The 19,511-nt window shown below is 64.5% G+C and overlaps 7 protein-coding genes across 7 annotated transcripts; 3 read left to right on the forward strand and 4 right to left on the reverse strand.

Annotated features, from left to right (window-relative positions):
* Positions 1–47: 47 nt before the first annotated feature.
* Q8F55_005372 (uncharacterized protein) lies at positions 48–567 on the reverse strand (the record flags this gene model as incomplete). The annotated part of the gene is made up of 3 exons (XM_069353861.1): positions 48–240; positions 298–505; positions 558–567. 3 exons carry the CDS (start codon positions 565–567, stop codon positions 48–50), a joined length of 411 nt encoding a protein of 136 aa, XP_069208503.1.
* Positions 568–1,486: 919 nt separating this feature from the next.
* Positions 1,487–4,877, reverse strand: TEL2 (telomere binding protein; the record flags this gene model as incomplete). The annotated part of the gene is made up of 4 exons (XM_069353862.1): positions 1,487–2,501; positions 2,538–3,507; positions 3,552–3,635; positions 3,674–4,877. 4 exons carry the CDS (start codon positions 4,875–4,877, stop codon positions 1,487–1,489), a joined length of 3,273 nt encoding a protein of 1,090 aa, XP_069208504.1.
* Positions 4,878–4,979: 102 nt separating this feature from the next.
* On the forward strand, positions 4,980–5,563 carry Q8F55_005374 (uncharacterized protein; the record flags this gene model as incomplete). The annotated part of the gene is made up of 2 exons (XM_069353863.1): positions 4,980–5,168; positions 5,207–5,563. The coding sequence occupies 2 exons, from the start codon at positions 4,980–4,982 to the stop codon at positions 5,561–5,563; spliced, it is 546 nt and encodes a 181-aa protein (XP_069208505.1).
* Positions 5,564–5,969: 406 nt separating this feature from the next.
* Positions 5,970–7,825, reverse strand: Q8F55_005375 (uncharacterized protein; the record flags this gene model as incomplete). The annotated part of the gene is made up of 7 exons (XM_069353864.1): positions 5,970–6,174; positions 6,211–7,180; positions 7,236–7,298; positions 7,348–7,430; positions 7,621–7,642; positions 7,729–7,755; positions 7,819–7,825. 7 exons carry the CDS (start codon positions 7,823–7,825, stop codon positions 5,970–5,972), a joined length of 1,377 nt encoding a protein of 458 aa, XP_069208506.1.
* Positions 7,826–9,267: 1,442 nt separating this feature from the next.
* Q8F55_005376 (uncharacterized protein) lies at positions 9,268–12,378 on the reverse strand (the record flags this gene model as incomplete). Its single annotated transcript, XM_069353865.1, has 15 exons — positions 9,268–9,318; positions 9,356–9,421; positions 9,459–10,004; positions 10,043–10,114; positions 10,164–10,307; positions 10,345–10,486; positions 10,523–10,591; positions 10,626–10,756; positions 10,841–10,942; positions 10,980–11,075; positions 11,115–11,591; positions 11,634–12,003; positions 12,037–12,109; positions 12,156–12,245; positions 12,291–12,378. The coding sequence occupies 15 exons, from the start codon at positions 12,376–12,378 to the stop codon at positions 9,268–9,270; spliced, it is 2,517 nt and encodes an 838-aa protein (XP_069208507.1).
* A 2,912-nt stretch (positions 12,379–15,290) lies between these two features.
* Q8F55_005377 (uncharacterized protein) lies at positions 15,291–16,893 on the forward strand (the record flags this gene model as incomplete). The annotated part of the gene is made up of 5 exons (XM_069353866.1): positions 15,291–15,439; positions 15,474–15,574; positions 15,614–15,864; positions 15,941–16,175; positions 16,220–16,893. The coding sequence occupies 5 exons, from the start codon at positions 15,291–15,293 to the stop codon at positions 16,891–16,893; spliced, it is 1,410 nt and encodes a 469-aa protein (XP_069208508.1).
* A 919-nt stretch (positions 16,894–17,812) lies between these two features.
* On the forward strand, positions 17,813–19,267 carry Q8F55_005378 (uncharacterized protein; the record flags this gene model as incomplete). Its single annotated transcript, XM_069353867.1, has 3 exons — positions 17,813–17,882; positions 17,915–18,875; positions 18,910–19,267. 3 exons carry the CDS (start codon positions 17,813–17,815, stop codon positions 19,265–19,267), a joined length of 1,389 nt encoding a protein of 462 aa, XP_069208509.1.
* Between the last annotated feature and the right edge of the window lie 244 nt (positions 19,268–19,511).

Here is a 19,511-nt window from a genome sequence, read left to right on the forward strand (position 1 = left end):
GTGGCGGGCTGGCAGGCCCGCGATTGTCCGGGGATGACTGCAGCCGACTAGACGTCGGGGTTGTACGTGTACGCGTAGAGCGCCATGGCGGCCGACTGGACCGCGACGAAGACGATGGACCTGGGGTTAGTGGCGGCCAAAGGAGGGACCCACAGCCAGCGCGGGAGGATAGTGACGCCGATGTTGGTGAGGCAGTAGAAGGCGATGACGAGGAGGAGCTTGGACGTGTTTGTCCAGCCGCTGGGGGGGTCAGCTATACCCCGGTGGACCTTGCCTCGGCCGGTCCAGCCGACTCACGCAATAAACCCAGTGCCGGCAAACTGGATCAAGGTGCCCACACCCGCCAGCGCGACATACACGACGGGCACGTACGACACGCGCGCGTACCCGTCAAAGTGGACCGTGACGATCTTGCTGCGGATGTAGAGGACGATTGCGCCGACGAGCTGGACGACGAACCCGAGGATGAGGAAGAGGGTGAAGGCCTTTGTGCCGCGGCGTTCGTCTAGCGTCGGGGTCAGCGGGTGGAAAGTTCACCCAGCGGGGGCGGCACTCACTCCAGGACATTGTGGCGAGTTCGTGGATGAGTGAGTGGGTGAGAGAGTGCTATGTGGTGACCGCTGCATGCTACGCCCTCTTGTTATGTGCTCTTCGCTCACCAGACCATACGATGGATGCCACCTGGCGACCAGGGCGGCGGCCCGCCCTGCCAAGTCGGGGTCCGCGGGGGTGTCAGTCGAGTCGGAGCAGGGGATGGGTGCAACGCAAGGGGTGTCGGTGAGGCACTGGGGCTTCGGCGCTCGCTCGCTGCGCCGCCTGGCCGCCGCCGAGACGCCGCACCGCCTCACCGCTGCACCGCCCCCCCTCCCCCAGTCATGTGCTGTGCGCCGGGAGGGCTAGGAACGCGTGCGGGGTGTTGGTGGTGGTGGTGGACTGGCGCGACAAGTGCCAAACACCACCTGGTGCCTATGCCGAGAGTGAAACGCGGGGGGTGTGGCGGGCGGCTTGGCTTTAGTCGGTCTGCTACGCCGGAGGGGAGCGAGGGTCAGTGAGGGGGGAGGGGCGGCCAGCAGCGGCGGGGTCACTGCTGCTCCGACTGGGCCACTGGCGTTGGGGGCCGGAACCGCCGCGAGGTTGTGGGTGCATCGTGAGTCTTGAGGCAGAACAACCCCCGCCACTTCTGGCAGGTGCCTCGCCAGCAAACACCACATGGCCCCATTCACCCCGCCTGTGCCTGTGCTTTCCTCGGACCCGTCGAGCACACCGCACCCGGGATCTGCTGACTCAGATCGCATCCGAACGTCATGCTGTGCGTGCGGGAGCGTCTATCTCACGCTCGCTGCCGGGTGCGCTGCCGGGTGCCACTAGTCGATCGTGGAGTGGAGTGGAGGCTGAGGTCCGCGAATAGTCTTCCCCCCGCGTGGCCCCGTCTCGCGCAAGCTCGCTCCGCTCGCCCTGCTCGCCCTTCTCATGCATGCATGCACACCTACCGCCCCAGCCCCCCGCCCAGCCCGCCAAACGCCTCCCCAATCTCCGCCACCTTGACGACTACGCCGGCGGCCGCAGCGCGCAGCCGCCCCTCCCGGCCGCCCCCAGACGCCTTCGCACCTCCGCTTTCGGCCTCGAACACGCCGTGCGCCCACTCGCCCGCGCCGAGGACCAGCGCCGGCGCGTCGAGCGCAAACGTGCGCCCCTTGTCCAGGTCGACGGCCGTGTCGAGCGCCGCGAGCGCGAGGCCCAGCGCGGCTGACACCACCTGCGCCTGCGGGCTCGTGTCGGCCTGCCCGTCGAGGTCTGGCGCGGCCTGGTGGCGCGCGCCGACGGTCGTCGCGAGCTCGAGCGCTGCGGGAGCAAGCACGGCGAGGAAGGTCGGTGCGTGGCGCGCCGCGTGGATGAGCAGCGCGAGCGTCAGGAGGAATTTCTCCAGAGCCATGGGCGACAGCACCAGGCCCGTCCCTGCGCCGCGGTACCGTCCCCCCGAGGCAATCGCGCTCGTCTCGCGCACCGAAGCGTCCTGGAAGTATTCCCAGAAGCGGTTGATCAAGGGGAGGACGAAAAACTCGGCGGCGACAGACGAGAATGGCGCCACGGGTGGCTGCTGTGCTGGCTTTGCAGCCATCTGTTTCGCTGCCAGGCTCCCCTCGACGGCCACCTTCTGCCTGGCCGGCTCGCCAACGCGCAGCCTCCGCTGCCGTGCGAGCTCGGGCACCGTCTCTTCGCCCTGTCGCGCACCCTTGCTCAGCAGCAGCTTGCGCATGTCGTCAGCCGCGTCCTCGAGCTGGCCCTGTTGCTGCTGCTCCGGCTGGTCCTGGGGCATGATGTACTGCTTGTGGAGCGCTGGTGGCAGCGTCTTGGACGGGAAGTCGACTCTGCGGGTGGTTCGTGGGGGGTCTGGCACTGGCAGTCCCGCGAGCTCCCGCGCTCCCATCGCCATGGCCGTGAGCATGACGGACTTTTGCAGCAGCGAGTAGCTCGCGGAGAAGTACTGCTCTGCGAGGAAGCTGGAGAGTCAGTTGGGTCGGTCCTTGGCAACTTACGGTGGCACGTTGCGCGGTGAACACGCCACCAACGCCGTCACCAGCCCCTGGCGCTTCTTGTCAAAGTCGTCGAGGTGGTAGGGGTCGGAGAGCGAGATGGCCGCCTGAGCCACATCCACGGCGTTCTCGACCACCTCACCGCCAAAGTTGCGCTTGGCGCGGACGAGGCCCTCGCCCCACTCGAGGCCCATCTCGATCGACTCGGGCTTGTCCTTGTCCCGCAGCAGCTCGACCAGCTGGCGGACGTAGACGGGGCGTTTGAGCTTTTTCTTTTTTGTCGCGTCGATGGCGAGGGTGGGGTCAGCGGCGACCTCCTCTAGGAACGACGGCGTGGGCGACGCCGAGCGGGACGAGCCGGGATCTGACTCGGCGTATCCCTCGAGCGGGTCGTTCGCCTGGTCGTCGTCCAGCATGACGATTTTGGGCCGGGACTGGTGTTTCCTCCCTCGTGTCGGCTCCAGTTTTGGCGATGGGAGCTCGACGGCGGACGGTTTCGCGACTTCTGGCTCCGGTTCGACGTCCTTGTCCCAGCCGAGCAGCCACGCCGTGCCGGACGGGTCGTCCGAGAGCACGGCGTCGGTGTCTTTGACCCCGAGGCTCCGCCGGAGCCACCTGCACTCGTCCTTGCCGTCGCCGCTGCCGTCCCACATGCCTGTGAACCTTAGCCGACGCGCCTTGACGGGTTTTCTGTTCCGCTTTCGTGGCTCCTCGCCCATGCTGTCGTCTTCCAGGTCGGCCTGGAGCTCGGCCATGGTCTCCTCCTCTGTCGGGCCGTCCTCGCCGCTGTCCACGATGGTGAGCTCGCTGAGAATCTCGGCGACGAGCATTCCCAGCCGGCGGATCTTGGTGCTGGGGTGGGAGAGGAAGCTCTGGACCGCCTGCATGAACTGGGCGCGGCTGGCAAGGCCGACGAGGTAGGGGTCGTACTGGGGCAGGAGGGAGAGGGCAAGGATGAGCGAGTGGGTGAGGCCTGGGGTGTGAGCTGCAGTCCAGTCCGTGAGCAGCTCAACCCACCAAAGATCTGCCCATAGACGCCAAACTTGATCTGCTTGGGGTCAGACCACACGTCCATGATGCGGTCGATGAGCTGTTTCGCGGCTGGTAGGTTAGCTAGTGCACCAAAACCTTCAACCTACCAGATACGCCGCCACCAGTAGCCCACGCGACGATACTCCGTCTGAGTGCGACCTTGGGTATGTCTTCTCCGCCCGCCCGCAACAGAGTCTGCAGCAGCGGCGCCCAGCTGTCCGCGCCGACAGCGGCAGGGCCCAAAAAGCCCGCGAGCACGACCGCCGCGCGGCGCACGCGCTCGTCCGGGACGTCCGGCTCGAGCGGGCTCGACGCCGACGCGAGCCGAAAGGCGAGGTGCTGCGCCAGCGAGTCGGTGAGCGCTGCGAGCGTCGACGCGGGCAGGGGGAGCAGGAGGGCGGGGAAGAATCCCACGGGGTACGGCGGCAGCGTGCCCTCCTCCGGGTGGAGGTGGGCCAGCGCCGGGGGAAGGAAGGCGGGGAACAGGGCCGGCGCGGGGCCGGCCTCGGCGCTCGGCGCGGCCAGCAGGCCGAGGCCAGCGAGCTTGGCGTACGCTTCGCGCAGGGGCGCTGGCTCGGCGCCGGCCTGCGCGAGCTCGTAGCTCAGCCCTTCGAGGCGGCGCGCCACATTGTCAAAGTACGCGCGGGGCACGAGCTGCGGCGGCACCTCGCCCGCCCACCCAGCCTCGCGCCAGCGGCCGACGGCGTTGGCCGCGCGCGCGGGCAGCGAGGCGAGGGCGCGCAGCGCGTCGGCCCACATCAGGGGCTGAGCCGAGGCGGCGTAGCAGGCCCAGTAGGTGTCGTCGAGGCCGTACCCTGTTGCGAGGTGCCCCAGCGTCTCGAGGAGGAACGGGCGTGACTCGGCCGGCAGCGGCGAGGGGGGGCTGGGCGCGAGCATTGCCCCGAGGTTGAGGTATGAGGTGAGCGCGACTGCGCGGCCGGCGGCGATAGTGTCCCCGCGCTTTAGGGGCACGAAGAGGCTGTCGACGAGGGTGCGGGCGCGCGCGTCGAGCGCAGGGAGGAAGGTCGGGAGGCAGGCGAGCAGCGCCTGCTGCGCAGTGGGGAGGGCGCGCGCGATTGCCCGCGGCGCGCCTGGCGCGGCGGCGATGGACGTCGGGGAGAGGCCGAGCGCGTCGAGCGCGGTGGAGAGGGCAAAGGTGAAGTCTTCGGCTGTGGCGGGCGGCGCGCGGAGCGCGTCGCGCAGGGAGCGCAGCGCGGCGGCGGGGTCGTCGCCTTCTGCCATGGTGGTGGGGATGGCGATGGCGATGTGGTCAATGAGCTTTGTGAAGGACGCCGAAAGTGGAGGTGTCATGGAATCTGGATCGGCACCACGTGGCGAGGGCGTCACGGCGCGCGGCGACAGCGTCAACTACAACTTGGCCTGCCAACTCGCTTCCCTCCTCCACAACCCACCATGTCCTCGCTCCTCGAAGAGGCGTACGCGCCCCCGCTCCCCGCGCCGACCGCCGCAGCCCCCACGGCCCCGATCCCGACGTACCGCCTCCGCCGGGCGCTGGGCGGCGTCGAGACCGAGCTCGTCGTCGAGCTCTTTGACGACCGCGTGCTCGTCGTGGTCACGCAGAGCGGCAAGGTCGGGTGTTTGGTGAGCCCCCTTCTTCACAGTCAAGCTAACGACGCAAGACCCAAGCCCACCTCCCCCCCGTGGCGCAGCTCGCCGCACCCCCCACGCACGCCTCCCCCTCGCCCCTGTCGGCCCTCCCGCCCCCGCCCGCAGCGCTGCACCTCACCCCGCTGCTCGGAGCTCCCCCCCAGCCGACGCTGCACGAGCTGTACGTGTCCCAGATCGCCACGCTCGTGTGGTGGGCGCTGCAGCTTGCGCGTGCCCCGCGCCGGCCCGTCGTCGTCGGCCTCGCGCTCAAGCGCGCGCCGCGGGCCGCTGGGGAGTATGACGAGGGCGACGAGGGAGTTGGGGAGGAGGAGAGGGAGCGCTTTGGTGGGGTTATGGACATGGTTGCGTCGTGGCCTGGGCCGCAATAGTGTCGAGGCATGGTTGAGCTCTGAGCGGCGACACGCCCGCCGTAACACAGCGTCACACGACCCACTGCCAACCCCTATAGATGGCCACCATAGACGCCCGCTGTACATGTATGATATGAGCCCCCCCGCAACACTGCCTCCTTGCGCACGATCGCATGCGCCGCCTCCCTCCACCCAGCTCCCCCCCCCCCGCCTCGGGCCTTCGGCCCTCGGGTCTCCCCCCACCCAGCCTCGCACCTCGGGCCTTCGGCCCTCGGCGCTCGGCGCGCCGCGGTCATAAAGTCCGTATGCATGTGCGTTCTCACAAAGAGGTATGGACGTGTGGCCATGGGCGGCCAATGTAATGTGCGTGTAGTGTTTGAATCATCGTCTCGTGCTATGGCGTACTCGTCGTGGCGGCTGCGGCTCAGATCCGGTTGTTGTTCCTTGCAGCCATCTCGACATCGTACACGCCGTGTTGTGCCTCGCCGTGGTCGGGCCCCGCGCCAGCGCTGTCGGCCAACTTTTCCTGCTGGGCAGCAGTCGTGGCCGTCGCAGGGTCTCCGATACCCGCGCGGGTACCCCATCCAGTCTTGTGGAGGGTGAAGAGGGCGTAGAGCTTCATGACGGCACTGGGGTGAGCTGTGTTCGAACAAATGACAACTCACAAGTAGTAGCCAAAGAGAATAAACACGGGGACGTAGATAATGTCCTGGGGGCGCGACCAGAGGTGGGGGAGAACCTTGAGCGTACGCGTGCACATGAGCCAGACGAGGTACGACACGACAATGTTCCACGCGGGCAGGTGGTAGCCGCCGTCCTCGACATGCTTGGTACTCTTGACGATGAGGTAGATAACCAAACATGGGCCGACGAGAAGCGTCAAGGGGTTGATAAACTTGTCGATCATGGTGTAGGCAATGTACGGGTGCTTTGTCCAGACGTAACGCTCAGTGAAGATGGAGCGGATGTCTGAGCGCCACGTGTTACGCGTCCAACGGAGCACCTGCTTGAGGAAACGCCAGTTGGGCTTCATGGTCGAGAGAAGCTCGGCCTCCTTGCAGACCTGGACGTACGTGTTCCAGCCGTGCGAGACCATCCAGCGGGTGAGGAACTTGTCGTCGCCCGAGTTGAGGTGGTACTTGCCGAGCCAGAGGTCGTTTGTGAAGCCGTGGAGGAAGTCGGGGTCCTTGAGGATGACGGTGCGGTACGCGGCGGTACGGCCCGAGAGACAGGGGATACCGCCGTCAATGTGGGTCGACGACGAGATCTCAATGTTGCGGATGGTGAGACGGAAGCCAGCGAGCACCTCCCACACGGTCATGCGGGGGCCGCAAGGCTTGACGCGCTGCGAGGTTCCGACACCGCCGACCTGCTGGTCCTCGAAGCACGCGAGGACGTAGGGGAGGAGGAGCGGGGGCCAGATGGCGTCGTCGTCGGCAAACACGATGATATCAGTCGTCGTGTTGCGGATGCCGTGGGCCATCTGGAGACGCTTGTTGGCGAACGGCACGGTGAGGACGCGGATGCGCGACGGGTCGACCGACTCGGCGAGCTCCATGAGCGGGCCCTTCATCTTCTCCTCGGTGACGATGATGATCTCCTTGGGGTTTCCGACGAGCCACGAGAATGCGGCCTCTGGGTTGAGTCAGCGGGCTGCAAGTATTCGCAGCCAAATGCTGCGCCAACGCACCCCTAAACTCCTCGCCCGCATCGATGGTAGGCACGATGATCGTGACATCCTCGTTGGCGTGGTCTGAAGCGGTGTCAGCGGCCACCTGCGCACGCGCCGCCCTCCCACTCACAGGTCGGCGTCTCGGGCAGGGGGATGGGGCGGTAGACCCAGCGTGCGATCAGACGGATAATGTACCATAAGTAGCGGTAAAAGCTGTACAGTTAGCACGAGCACAGCGTGGGATGGTGCACGGGCGGGGCGGGCAACGGCGCGCGCGCGGCAGGCAGCGGCGCCCGCCATCGACTGCGGATTGCACCTGGTCGGCGGTGATCCGAGTGCTAGCGTCGAGCGAGACGCGCCGCGCGATCCGACCGCGTGCATCATCCCTTTAGTGCCGACCTACCCAATAATGCCGAAGGGCACGACTGGGGGGTGTTAGCTGGTGTGTGGTGTGGGCGGCACACGGCCGTCGTGACGGCGACAGCGACGGCGACGCCGCGACGCTACTTACAGACTGGAAACTTGTCTGCTGTGAGGTCTGGGGAGGAGTCAGTGCATGCTCTCGTCGCCGCTGCTGTGCCAGCAGCTTGAGGCGACTCACACAACATGTTGGCAGTGCTGGCGCCTGCCGGCGGGGAACGGTTCCGAGCCTGACTGCTGCGCGACCGACCTGGGCTGCAGCGTCGTCGGGGGGGAGAAAATGGAGTGCGAGGGGTGCGGCGCTCGCGACTCGTCTTTATGCGCGCGCAGGCGCTGTAGGGGGAGGGGAGGGGGGAGGGGAAGGTGGTGAAGAGAGAGTGAGTAGAGACGAGACAATGAGGAGTAGCAGCAGTAGTGTTGTCGTGACCTGTGACTGTGCTGGCTGGTGCGAAAATGCGGGCGGCCAGGAGCGTGCCAGTGCAGGCCGGCGGGCGTGGTGGGAGCTGAGCTGCCTGCGAGCGTGGGTGGGTGTGACTGATACTACCAGCGACGAGCGACGACTTTCAGGGCGCCACCCTAAGTGCTTGGGTCCCAGGCGGCCGGGCGCCTTCCCCCGCCGCCTTCCTCCCCCCCAACCCTCGATCGACAAGCGGCACTTGTCCCTGGGCGTGTCAGACGCGCAGTGGGAGGGACCACTGGCGGCCGCCGGCCAATGACGCAACGTCGAAATAGCACTAGGCGTGCTTTGTGCTTCTATTGTTCGTCGCGGGCTAATGCGACTATGGGCTGTGGGCTATTGGCGACGGCTGCACGCTGCAGTGCATCGCGGCGCAGCGCGGCGCGTCTACGGAATGCAGAGTACACACGCGTAAGAGTGCAACGACGAGGGCGAGGTCGCAGTGCCTTCCTTCCCCCAGCGTCAAGTCGGCCTCGATCCAGACCCACCAACCTCGCCCACTCGCCCGACCTCAAACCCAGTGTTCCTGAGTGTGACAAGTGTTTGGTCATAGTAGCTCGTCTAAGGCCAATTGCTAATGGACAAAGTCGAAACCCCTCCCAAACATAATACAAACCTCGCTTCCCCCTAACCCTCCCCCCCGTGCCTTTTTATTTTTTCATCAGGGCGCAGCAGGGTCCGAGCGGTCGAGGGCGCGAGGCAGAAGCACCGCTTTGCGCCCGCCCCGTGTGCCACCCGACGAGGGCGCAGGGCGCGCAGGGCAGCCCCGGCGCGGCAGAGTCAAGTTTAGACCAGGCCAAGCAGAGGCGCTGGGCGTGGCGCGGAGGCAAAACTACTGCGTGCTGGGTGGCAGCGTCGCTTGTTTGGCTCGCTCGACGCGATGCAGTTGCTGCGCTCGACCCGGGGGTGAGCTCGCAGCTCGCAGCTCGACTCGCAGCTCTGCCGCAGTGCGCACCGACCGCCCGCGGGTCATTGTTTGTCGTGTGCCTATCCTCGTCGCAATTTGCAGATCCGATCAACCATTGCGACGCGCCGCGCACATCAGCGTCGCGTCGTCATTGACACTCGACTCGCACCGGAGGCAAAGGCATCGTCCACCCCTCGGCATCGCGTCGCGGCTTGCGGGAGGCCGTCTAACCATACATAGTGCAAGTACATAGTATACACCCACCCCTATCCCAAAAAGTTCTGCAGGTCAAAGACAATCTGGTTAAAGTCGTCGGTCTGGTCGTCAGCAGACTTCAAGCTCCAAGCCACTCACATTCGTCTCGGGCCACACGTCGATCGGGAACGGCTGGCCCACCGGCGCACCGAGAAGCTGCTGCAACTGCCGGGTCAGCCAAGGCACCCCTCTCGCCGCTTACAAAGTCCGGGGAGATCCCCTCCTGCGCGACAATCTCGCCCGTGTCGCCCAGCGGCTGCCGCGACGTCGACGAGATCATGTCGACCCAGATCGGTGGCTGCGTGTCCATCCCCGACACCATGGGCAGCATGGCGTCTGCAGGCAGGTCGTTGGCTGGCGGCGGCGGCAGCTCGACAGGCGGCATGTCCACGATTGTCACCTGCGGTCTGCCCTCACCGAGTTCGATCAGACGTGTTCTCCACCCCACGAGCATCAGGTGCTCCTCTGGGTCCTTGGCCGCCGGGCCGTCGGGCTCGCCCGCGGTCGAGCTGCTGTCGTGGTTCGCTGCCGCGTTACGCGCCGCCAGCGTCTTGGCCTTGGCGCGCTCGCGCAGGCGCAGGAGCCAGTCGAGATTCTTGCGCAGCTCGCGGTGCGGCAACGAGCTCAGGATCGACTGCAGCAGGTTGATGACCGACTCGAGCTCGGCCATGGCCAGGGTCACGAGCGGGGATGTCGGCGACACGGCGCAGACGGTCGCCATGCAGACGGCTGACGAGAAGGCGTGCGACTGCGCGGGTCAGCTCAGCGCAGGCGCGTCAAACCCACCCAGAACTGCCAGTGCCGCGTGCTCAGCAGGGGGAACAGCGAGTGGATGCTTCGGAGCATTGCAATCATCATCTGGAGAGTCAGGTTGGGCCTAATCCACACCTGTGTGAACCTGACTCACACTACTGCGCTCGATGACCGCCAGGTAGGCGTCCGCGTACGGCGAATGCGTTGGGTCCTCGGGGAACGTGTACAACGCATGGACAAAGTACGGCCGCAGGAGGAGGAAGACGGCCGCGCAGTAGTCAAGCGTGAGGGAGTGTTGCTGGGAGTTAAGTGACCGGTGTCTACGCGGCACCTACCTGGAACGTGAGCTTGAGGTCCTTGCGGCTGGGCTCTGGAGTCGCGGCGTCGGCGGCGAGCTGGGTCGTGTACCGCGACACCATGGCCCTCGCAGTCGCCCGACACCGCAGGTTGAAAGGTACCTCGGCCTCAGCCTTGACGCTGGTGGGTTAGTATTAAATGTGCACGGCCACCCACATGCTCTGCCAGATCTCGACGACATGCGAGTACGGCGACGGCCTGACCTGGAGCGACTCGTCCAGCGCCCTGGGAGGTGAGCCAAGCCATAATGTCACCTCACCTCTTGACCAGGATCGACAGCTTGCACCGGTGCAGCTCAAAGTAGTTGCTCGCGGGGACGTAGTAGTCGTCCGGGAACTTGGTGTCATACTGGTTGGCAGCGATGCCTGTGCTGTGGAGGTTAGTCATGCTCTGGCTGAGAAACCTCACGGCCTGTCCCAGCATCGTGACTGCGTGTGTCAGCTAACCTCGTCATTGATCCCACAGCTGACATACCAAGAACACGTCGTGGCTGAACGCCTCCCAGAACACCTTCCTCCTGTTGTTCAGATCCTCTTCGGATAGGTTCCAGCTCTGGCCATCCCGGTGCAGTCCCATCTGCATGGGTTAGCGTACTAGGTTGCTGAAAACCCACAGAAAGGACCAGGCGCATTGCCAGACCGCGCATCTGCCATGCGAGGTCTGTTCCACTGCGCATGCCCGCATAGGAGCAGTACCGCGCCATGAGCGACTGGAGAGTTGTTAGCGTCTCAACCACGACCCAACTCACAGTCGTCTGCACGCCAATCAACGTTGTCAAGGTCAAGAAGCGTCCGTTGACAAGGCACTGACGAGCCATGTCAAAGTAGAACTTGCCCGTCGGGTCGTCGAGGGGGAGCTCGAGGCTGACGAGCGTGCCGAGCGCGAGCACGATGTACACCATCGCGATGCGCTGGAACGCAAGGCAGGTATCCGTGAAGCCCTTGGGATCGACGTTGAGGTTGGCGTACACGCTGTCGTAGATGACGGCGAACTCGTCGCGGCTGAGCGCCGACCCGTTCCACGCCAAGTGTCTGTAGTTGCTCTCGACGAGGATCCAGCCCTCGTCCTTGGACGGCAGCTCGGCGACCGCCTGCGCGTACCGCCGTGTAGAGGGCACGCCGAATATGGACGACGATGACGGGTCGGTCACGAACGGGTGGTTGGGCGACTGTGAGCGCGTGGGCGAGGGTGGTCTGGTGTCCGCGACGTCGCCACCACCTTGAGGCTGCAGGCGTCAGTTCTGCGTCACGGAAGCTCGACAACTGACCTCAGAGAGCCATAATGGCATGGCCGATCCGCCGAGATATCTCGATCTCCCACCCGATACCACCAGCGTGCCCGAGTTCTTGACCCTGTCGCCGAGCTCCTCGTCGACCTCCTCGCCGTCGTGCGTGTGCGGCGACTCGAGCTGGACGCGTCGCTGCTCGTTGCGCAGCATGTCGGCGGCCTCTTCCCCCTCGTTCCGAAGGTCGAAGCTCGCGCGCGCGCCCGCCGCGCCGAGGAGTCCCAGCCCGTCCAGCGGCGCCGCGCCAGCAGGCGACCTCCCGTGCGGGTGCTCGGCGGGGCGGCGCGACAGCTCCTTGACGAGCGCCTCGAGGTCCTTGACCTTGTCCAGCAGCGTCTGGCGCTCCGAGAACCTGGCGTCAGGGGGGCCCACGCCGCACACTCACAGCTCCTTGATGGGGAACGACTCGCCGGGGCACATGGCCGCGCACCCGCGCCGCACGCACGCCGAGCACGGAACTGGGGCGGGTGAGCATTCACTCCCGAGTTTGGCCACCCCACTCACTCTTCCTGTCGCACTTGACCTTGAGGCGCCGGCATTCTGAGTACAGGAGCCCCGCGGAGGACAGTTGTGCGAATCGCCGCTCGTCAGTGACTGTTTCGCAAGAATGTGATACAAGGTCTGCCCGCCCCGACTTACCGGCACAGTTCTTGCCTGGCCTGGGCGTTGGCTGGCCATTGGCGTCTTTTGGCTCTGCTGCGGCGGATGACTCGCGCACGGCCGGCATTGTTGTTTATCAGTGTTCGGAAGTGTTGCGGCCTTTGTAAGAGTGGACGGGGTGCAGTTTGTCGGGTTGTGAGTGAAGGGCTTTGTGTGAGATGGGGGTCGGTCGCGCCGGGGAAGAAAGGCGGGGGAAGGGGGGCGACACAGGACGTGACCCCAGTCGCCACTTCCTTCCCCCAATCAAGTCACGTGATCCAACAATCGACTTGGCTTGGCCCCGCCAAACCGGCAAACCATCATCCGGTCAAGTTCTTCTTGTCCTCTGCGCTCCGTGCTCTGCCACTTGCCCTGCTCTCGGAAAGTTGAGCAGCCTGTGTTAGGGCATGAAGAATGAGTAGACGAGGTCCCATAAACCTGGGGGCAGACGGAACCACGCTTTTAAGAGTTTGGGCCTCCGTGGGGTAGCACGATCGACTCGGTCCGAGGCCGCCGACTGTTCGGCGTGGACCACTATGGTATCGACCACGACTTGTCTACTCGTACTCGCGACTATCATGACACGCGTACAAGTGTCATGACCTTCAGAGGTGATCATTCCTGACGTTCGTCGCGTACAGCCATGGCTCCCGGGTGTGTATAGGACCCGGGAACTCCGACAATCTGAGCGGGCAGTGCCCGAAAAGCCGGCCCACCACTATGCCTCCCATTCTGCCCGCCAGATTCCACCACTGCAACATCCGTCACGGATCAAGAACCGTCGACATCACTTCATTTATACCTTGTGCGATCCGCGGCACGCTGTGCATTGCCCTCCCAAGCTCCCACTCCCCAGACAAGACGTCGCCACCGACCACCCGACAAACCGGCGTTTCTGCGGAACCAAACACGCACCCAAGGCCGGTGCTCCCAGTCAACATGTCGAGCAGCCTCGTCGATGCTGGGCCGCACTGGAGTCAATGAAGAGGCCCTGGACCCCATGTCCTAGACGGAGTGGGGCTGGGTGCGAGGTTGTGTTGGGGGATGGGACTAGGTGGGTCGCAGGAGCGGAGGCTGCCATCACCCAGCCGGTCCGATGAGTCGGCGGCATGCCCCGTGTTCTCGGATCCAAGTGCCCACGGTCCCCAGTCCTCAAAAAGCCGCCCTTGAGCTGCAAAGGCGCAGTATATAACTTGGAAGAAGTTCCAACCGACTCGGAAGTGGGTCTGGCATGTCTGGGCAGGGTTGTGCATGCAGGAAGGAAGACCGGGGGAAGAGATCGGCGGTGGTGCTGGGTGATAACCTCCGAGCTGAGACTCTTCTTTTCTCCAACACCACCTCATCATCACGAACCGCGATCTTCCACTCAAGCTCACTCCTACGTTCAAAACAACGTCTCTCGATTGCGTGTGTAGTGGGTCTCAGCGAAAACCTCGACACGACTGTCTCACCGAGATAGCGGCGGGGTCCAGCGATCACACCCATGAACTCGGATTTCTCAGGGACTCGTTCACCGCTCAAACCTATTCAACAAGTCTACTGCCACACCCACAGCTCCTCTCCGCACTCACACACCTCACACGCAGCTGTTTTCAAGTTCTTCCAGGCGAGTTACAGACAATCGGTGATCCGGCTTTCGTGGGTGCCTGCGCAAGGTGTTGAGTTAACATGCCCGATGCTCAGCCCGGACATATTGTACGCTACCTCCGAGCAGCCGAGTAGGTGGCAAGGCGTGCTGGATCCCGGACACCTACATACCCAGCCGCTATCAGCTTCTGGTACGCCTTTAGTGGTTTCGGTGCCACTGACGGAAGACGTGCTCATCTGCCTCGAATCCTGCGTTGGCTCAGTCGCCTCACTGTTCGTCTACAACGCATCCCAGGCACCCGCATCTCTCCTGTGGCACTGAATGTCCTCGAGCTGCTGTACTTGGTCTAGCCGCAGTGGTACCCGTCCGACAGAATATGAAAGAGGTGGTTAGAGCTGAGGCGAACTCTGGCGTACCCTCAAGTCGACGCGACTACCTTCATCGACTGACCGATACGGAGTACCTTCAGCGACTGACCGATACGGAGAATCCAAAGAGGGTCGCCGGCAAGCCGAACGCCGGGAGGCTGCTGACGCGGTTAGCTTCCGATACGTGGACTGGGTTTGATCGCGTCGCTAGCGCAGTCGGCTCCGTCAGAGCGGACGGGGGGCTCGGCACCAGGCGCCGTGGCGCGGACGTGGCGCGAAAGCATCGCATAGGCGAAGAGGCTACCATGAACGAAACAATCAACGGCGTAGCTGGAGTGAGCTGGAGCGTGCTCATTGGGGGTTACTAGCCGCGGACGTGAGGTCATGTGACCATGTCAGCGATGATCCGGTGTCTGGATCGACTGCGGAGTTGATGGGGCCGGGCCTGAATCGCCGACGAGACTGACACAGTGACAGTGGACCTGGCGGGAGCAAAGGGGGCAGCCGATCGCATCGGTCGGGGGAAGAGGAGCGGGATGAACGACGGCGGTCTCGGCCTGCCGATGCGCCGATGACAACGAGTCGGCACTGTTAGATGGGGGTGAAGGCGGAGAAATCTGAATGGAGGGGAGCCCAACAGCGAGCCCGCCGCGTTATTGGGCACCACACACACGCTCCGCGCTCCATGCACGCGCGCTCCACGGTAGTGAGCGGCCTCGTGTGGGCTCCACGTTCCTCACTCTCGAGGAGTCGTGGCGTTGTGGTGCCTCGGCGTCAAAGTGGGCCGTGGGCGGTTACAGCGTGTACGCACTTTCTTCCTGTCGCTTGGCACTGGCTGGCGGATATCAAGTCGCCTCAGGCTCGCATATGCCAGCGCCGGTGTTTTGCCTGTGATGGGGGAGGAGGGGGTGGGTATCGTCCCTGGATCACCGAGGTCAGCGCTTAGATGGCAGCTGCGACCCACTCTGGCGATGTCAAGAGGCCTGTTTAAAAGCAAGCAGTGACCCAGCCCTACGCTCCCCCACACCCCCACGGATCCCCACAATGTCCGACGACAAGTACACTCCCCCCGTGTCGGAGAAGCAGGGCGGCGACGTCGAGGTGCGCGGCGTCAAGGAGATGGACGCGGTCGACGTCGACGCCGTGTTCGGCTTCCAGGGCGAGGGGCACATCCACTACACGAGCATGGGATGGTGCGTAGTGCCTCGCGGGCGAAGCTGACGGAAGGGTGCAGGCGGCCATCATCCTCCTCAAGACGCAGGTCGGGCTCGGCGTGCTCGCCATGCCGCAGATGCTGCAGGCGATCGGCGCCGTCCCCGGAACACTAGGTGCGGCGGGTATCGGGACAGGGGCGCTTACATCCGCAGTCATTGTGGGGCTGGGCATCCTCACCACCTGGTGCGACTACGTCGTGGGCACGTTCAAGCGCAACCACCCCGAGGTGTACAGTATCGCCGATGCGGGCTACCTCATGTTTGGGAATGTCGGGCGCGAGGTGTTCACATTTGCGTTCTGGTGCTTCACTGTCGGTGTGGCGGGCGCGGCTATGGTCGCGATTTCGATTGGTTTCAATGCGATCACCGACCACGCGACGTGCACTGTTGTCTGGGTGGTGATGGTGAGTCCATGAGTGCATGGAAAGAAGGGAGGGACGGTGGAGGCAGAGAAATGGCGGATCCGCTGACCCCACCCAGGCAGCAGTCATCTCCGCCGGCCTCGCGTCCATCCAGACGCTCAACAAGGTCTCGATAATCGGCTGGGCTGGTGTCGTCGGCATCTTCGTGGCCGTCCTGATGGTGACCATCGCCGTCGGCGTGCAGGACCGCCCGTCGGCCGCGCCGCCTGCCCCGCTACCATGGGACAAGGACACCCACGCGTTCGTGTCTGCCGACCTCTGGACCGTGGTCAGCGTCATGTCTACCGTTTTGTGTGAGTTGTCCTCGGCTTGAGCGCTGTACCTCTCTGACAGGCAGTCTCGTACTCCGGCACCCCCGCCTTCTTCGGCGTCATCTCGGAGATGAAGAAGCCGCAGGACTACAACAAGTCGCTGTTCGTGTGCCAGTTCCTCACGACCGGCATCTTCACGTCGGTCGGCCTCGTCGTCTACTTCAAGTGCGGGCAGTACCTCTCCACGCCGGCGCTCGGCTCGGCCGGCGTGCTCATCAAGAAGGTGTCGTACGGGATCGCGCTGCTCGGCCTGTTCGCCAGCGCCATCCTCTTCGTGCACATGGCCGCGAAGCTCATCTTCGTGCGCGTCATGCGCAACTCGCCCCACCTCACAGCCCTCTCGTGGACCCACTACATCGTGTGGTTCGGCACGACCATCACGTGCGCGACCCTCGCCTTCATCCTCGCCGAGTCGATCCCCTTCTTCGGCTCCCTCCTCGGCCTCATCGGCGCCCTCTTCTCGTCCCTCATGACCATGCAGGCCACGGGCTGGATGTGGCTCTTTGACAACTGGCACCGCCGCAAGAACTCGAGCCCCGGCGCCGGCTTCTGGCCCCTCGTCGCCCTCAACGTCTTCATCATCGTCCTCGGCTTCTTCATCCAGATCACGGGCGTCGTCGCCGCCGGCATGGACATCCGAAACCAGTACCGGGCGGGCAAGGTCGACCGGCCGTTCTCGTGCAAGGACAACTCGAAGTAGGCCGGTGTGGAGAGTTGGGATACGCTTGTAGGTGGGATAACTAGTAGAAGGGATGAATGCAGCAGGTCTTGGTTCGATTGGGTGGCAGCGAGTGGGGGCACGACGATGGCGCCACCTACGCGCGTCGGGCCCCGCTACACACACGCCCCAGGCCACTCCACACCACTTTATCAATGGGTCACCCCGACCCGAAGACGTGTTTCAGCGCGAGCTGATCATCCGAATCACCGACATATCGGGCGCGTCGAGGCGCGTGGCGAGCCGAGGCAGATAGCGTTGGGTACGAGTGCTCGCGTTCGGAAAGCGCCGAGGGAGGCGGCGTGGCAGCGAGGACGAGGTACCGAGTAGACTGATTGGGAATGCCCCACTACGCACTCACACCAACATGCCTCTGATCTGGCTGGTCCTAACGCCGCGAACCTGCTCGCAAGCCACGCCCACATCCAGATCCGAAGGATACCCGTGTCACCCAAGACGTCAGTGGCGCGTAGACACCGAGCGATAGTCACGCGCCCTCGGCACGTCGCGATCCGCATGCATGCCCCCGCGCGCATCGAGTACTGCCTGGCCATGTGATAGTGATACGCTGCGGGGGCCCGGTATATCGGTATCTCGGGTGGGCGGGGGACGCAGGCTTGGCGCCACCCAGGCGAGCCGGGACACGAGTCGGAGTTCCCGGTGGGCCGCTCGATGTGAGCGCGCTGGCGTGCTGACTTGATCCGATCGCACTCACGTGGCGTGGCGCGCGCCGGAACCTCGCCATCCGAACGCTGCTCGCCGTCGGGCTCGAGGCGGCGCCGAGCGCAAGCGCAGTTGTGCTTGCGGGTCTCCGTGGGGCCGGCGACGTTATAAGGGCGTGCGGGGGTTCATTCTTGGCCGCCCAGACTCGGAGTTCTAGTACCACCGAACCACGACCACCATGCCATCCGGAGCATCTGGCAACGCCACGGCCAACCCGTTCAAGGTCGGCCTCTTCCCCTGGCACTTCTGTGGGTCTTGTTTTGGCCACTGCTGACGCTAGTGACCGCGTTCATCCTCGTCACTTCCCTCTTCTTCCTCTGGGGCTTTGCGTACGGCCTGCTCGACGTGCTCAACAAGCACTTCCAGAACGTGCTCGGCATCACAAAGCTCAAGAGTACCGGTCTCCAGGTCGCATACTTTGGTTTCGGCTACTTCTGTTTCTCGCCCGTCGCGGGCGAGGTGATGAAGCGGCGCGGGTACAAGTTCACCATCGTCATGGGCCTGGGGCTCTTCTCGCTCGGCGCGATCATGTTCTGGCCGTGCGCAAAGTTCTCGATGACCAGCAACAACAAGAACGCCGTGTTTGGCGGGTTTGTGGTCTGCACCGGCGTCATTGCGTCTGGGCTCGCGAGCCTCGAAGTCGCGGCCAACTCGTACATCTCGGTCATGCCGCCCGTGTCCGTCTCAAGCTTCCGCCTGCAGCTGTCCCAGGCGTTCAATGGCGTCGCGCAGTTCGCCGGCCCGTTCATCGCGGCAAAGTACTTCTTCCGCGGGGAGAACGCCAACAACCTCACCAACGTCCAGTGGGTGTACCTCGCCGTCGCGATCGTCGGCGTCATCCTCGCACTGCTCTTCATCTTCACCAAGCTCCCCGAGGTCGAGGAGGCCGACCTCGTGGCCGACGAGTTGCAGGAGCGCCGCCCGCTCTGGAGGGAGACGCGCGCGATTACCGGGTTCATTACCCAGTTCTTCTACGTCGCGGCCCAGGTGACCATCGGCACCCTGTTCCTCAACTACACCCACGACGCCGGGTTCGAGGACCACCGCGGGTCCGAGCTGCTGTCGTACGCGCTCATCTTGTTCACCGTCGGGCGCTTCCTCGGCGTCGCGCTGCTGGCGGTCATCGCTGCGCCGGTCTTGCTCGGCATCTACGCGGCCATCGCTGTCGTCGTCGCCATCCTCATCGCCACGCTGCACGGCACGGCCGGCGTCGCGATGATCATGCTCATCATGTTCTTCGAGTAGGTCGGCTGCATGGCACGCGCTGACGCCTAGGTCGATCATGTTCCCCATCATCTTCGCGCTGGCGACAAAGAACCTCGGGTACAACACGCGCCGCGGCTCGTCCCTCGTCATCATGGCCATTGTCGGCGGCGCCGTGTACCCGCCCTGCCAGGCGGCCATTGCCGACCGCTGGAACACGCATGTGTCGTTCTGGATCATCGTGCCCAACTTCATCATCATCGCCGTGTGGTCAGTCTACATCTGGCACATTGACGGCCGCCACTTTACCACGTCGAGTGAGGCTCAGGCTGTGCGTGACGACGAAAGCAACCGCGGTGTCGGGAGCGGGGAGGAGGGCTTTGACGACGTCAAGGCCGGCGCTGAGATCGAGCACCGCGAAAAGTACTAGGGTGGGCTTGCAGGGGAAGATGCGGGTTAGTAGTTGTTTGTCTGCAGTAGGGGAATGCGGGTTAGTAGTTTGTCTGCAGTAGGGTGCCTGGGGTGAATGCGAGAGTGCGAGAATACGAGAATGAATGTGCAGTGACGTCGTGTGACTGCCACAGCTGGACCGTTCCTCGTCGCCACGGCCTGGTGTGCCATTCGCACCTGCCCGTCACTCACTCGCAATGACTCTGCGCAGGAGACAGGACGCT

This window comes from Vanrija albida (assembly GCF_041260175.1).
Source record: "Vanrija albida strain AlHP1 chromosome Unknown contig_4, whole genome shotgun sequence".
Taxonomy (NCBI): domain Eukaryota; kingdom Fungi; phylum Basidiomycota; class Tremellomycetes; order Trichosporonales; family Trichosporonaceae; genus Vanrija; species Vanrija albida.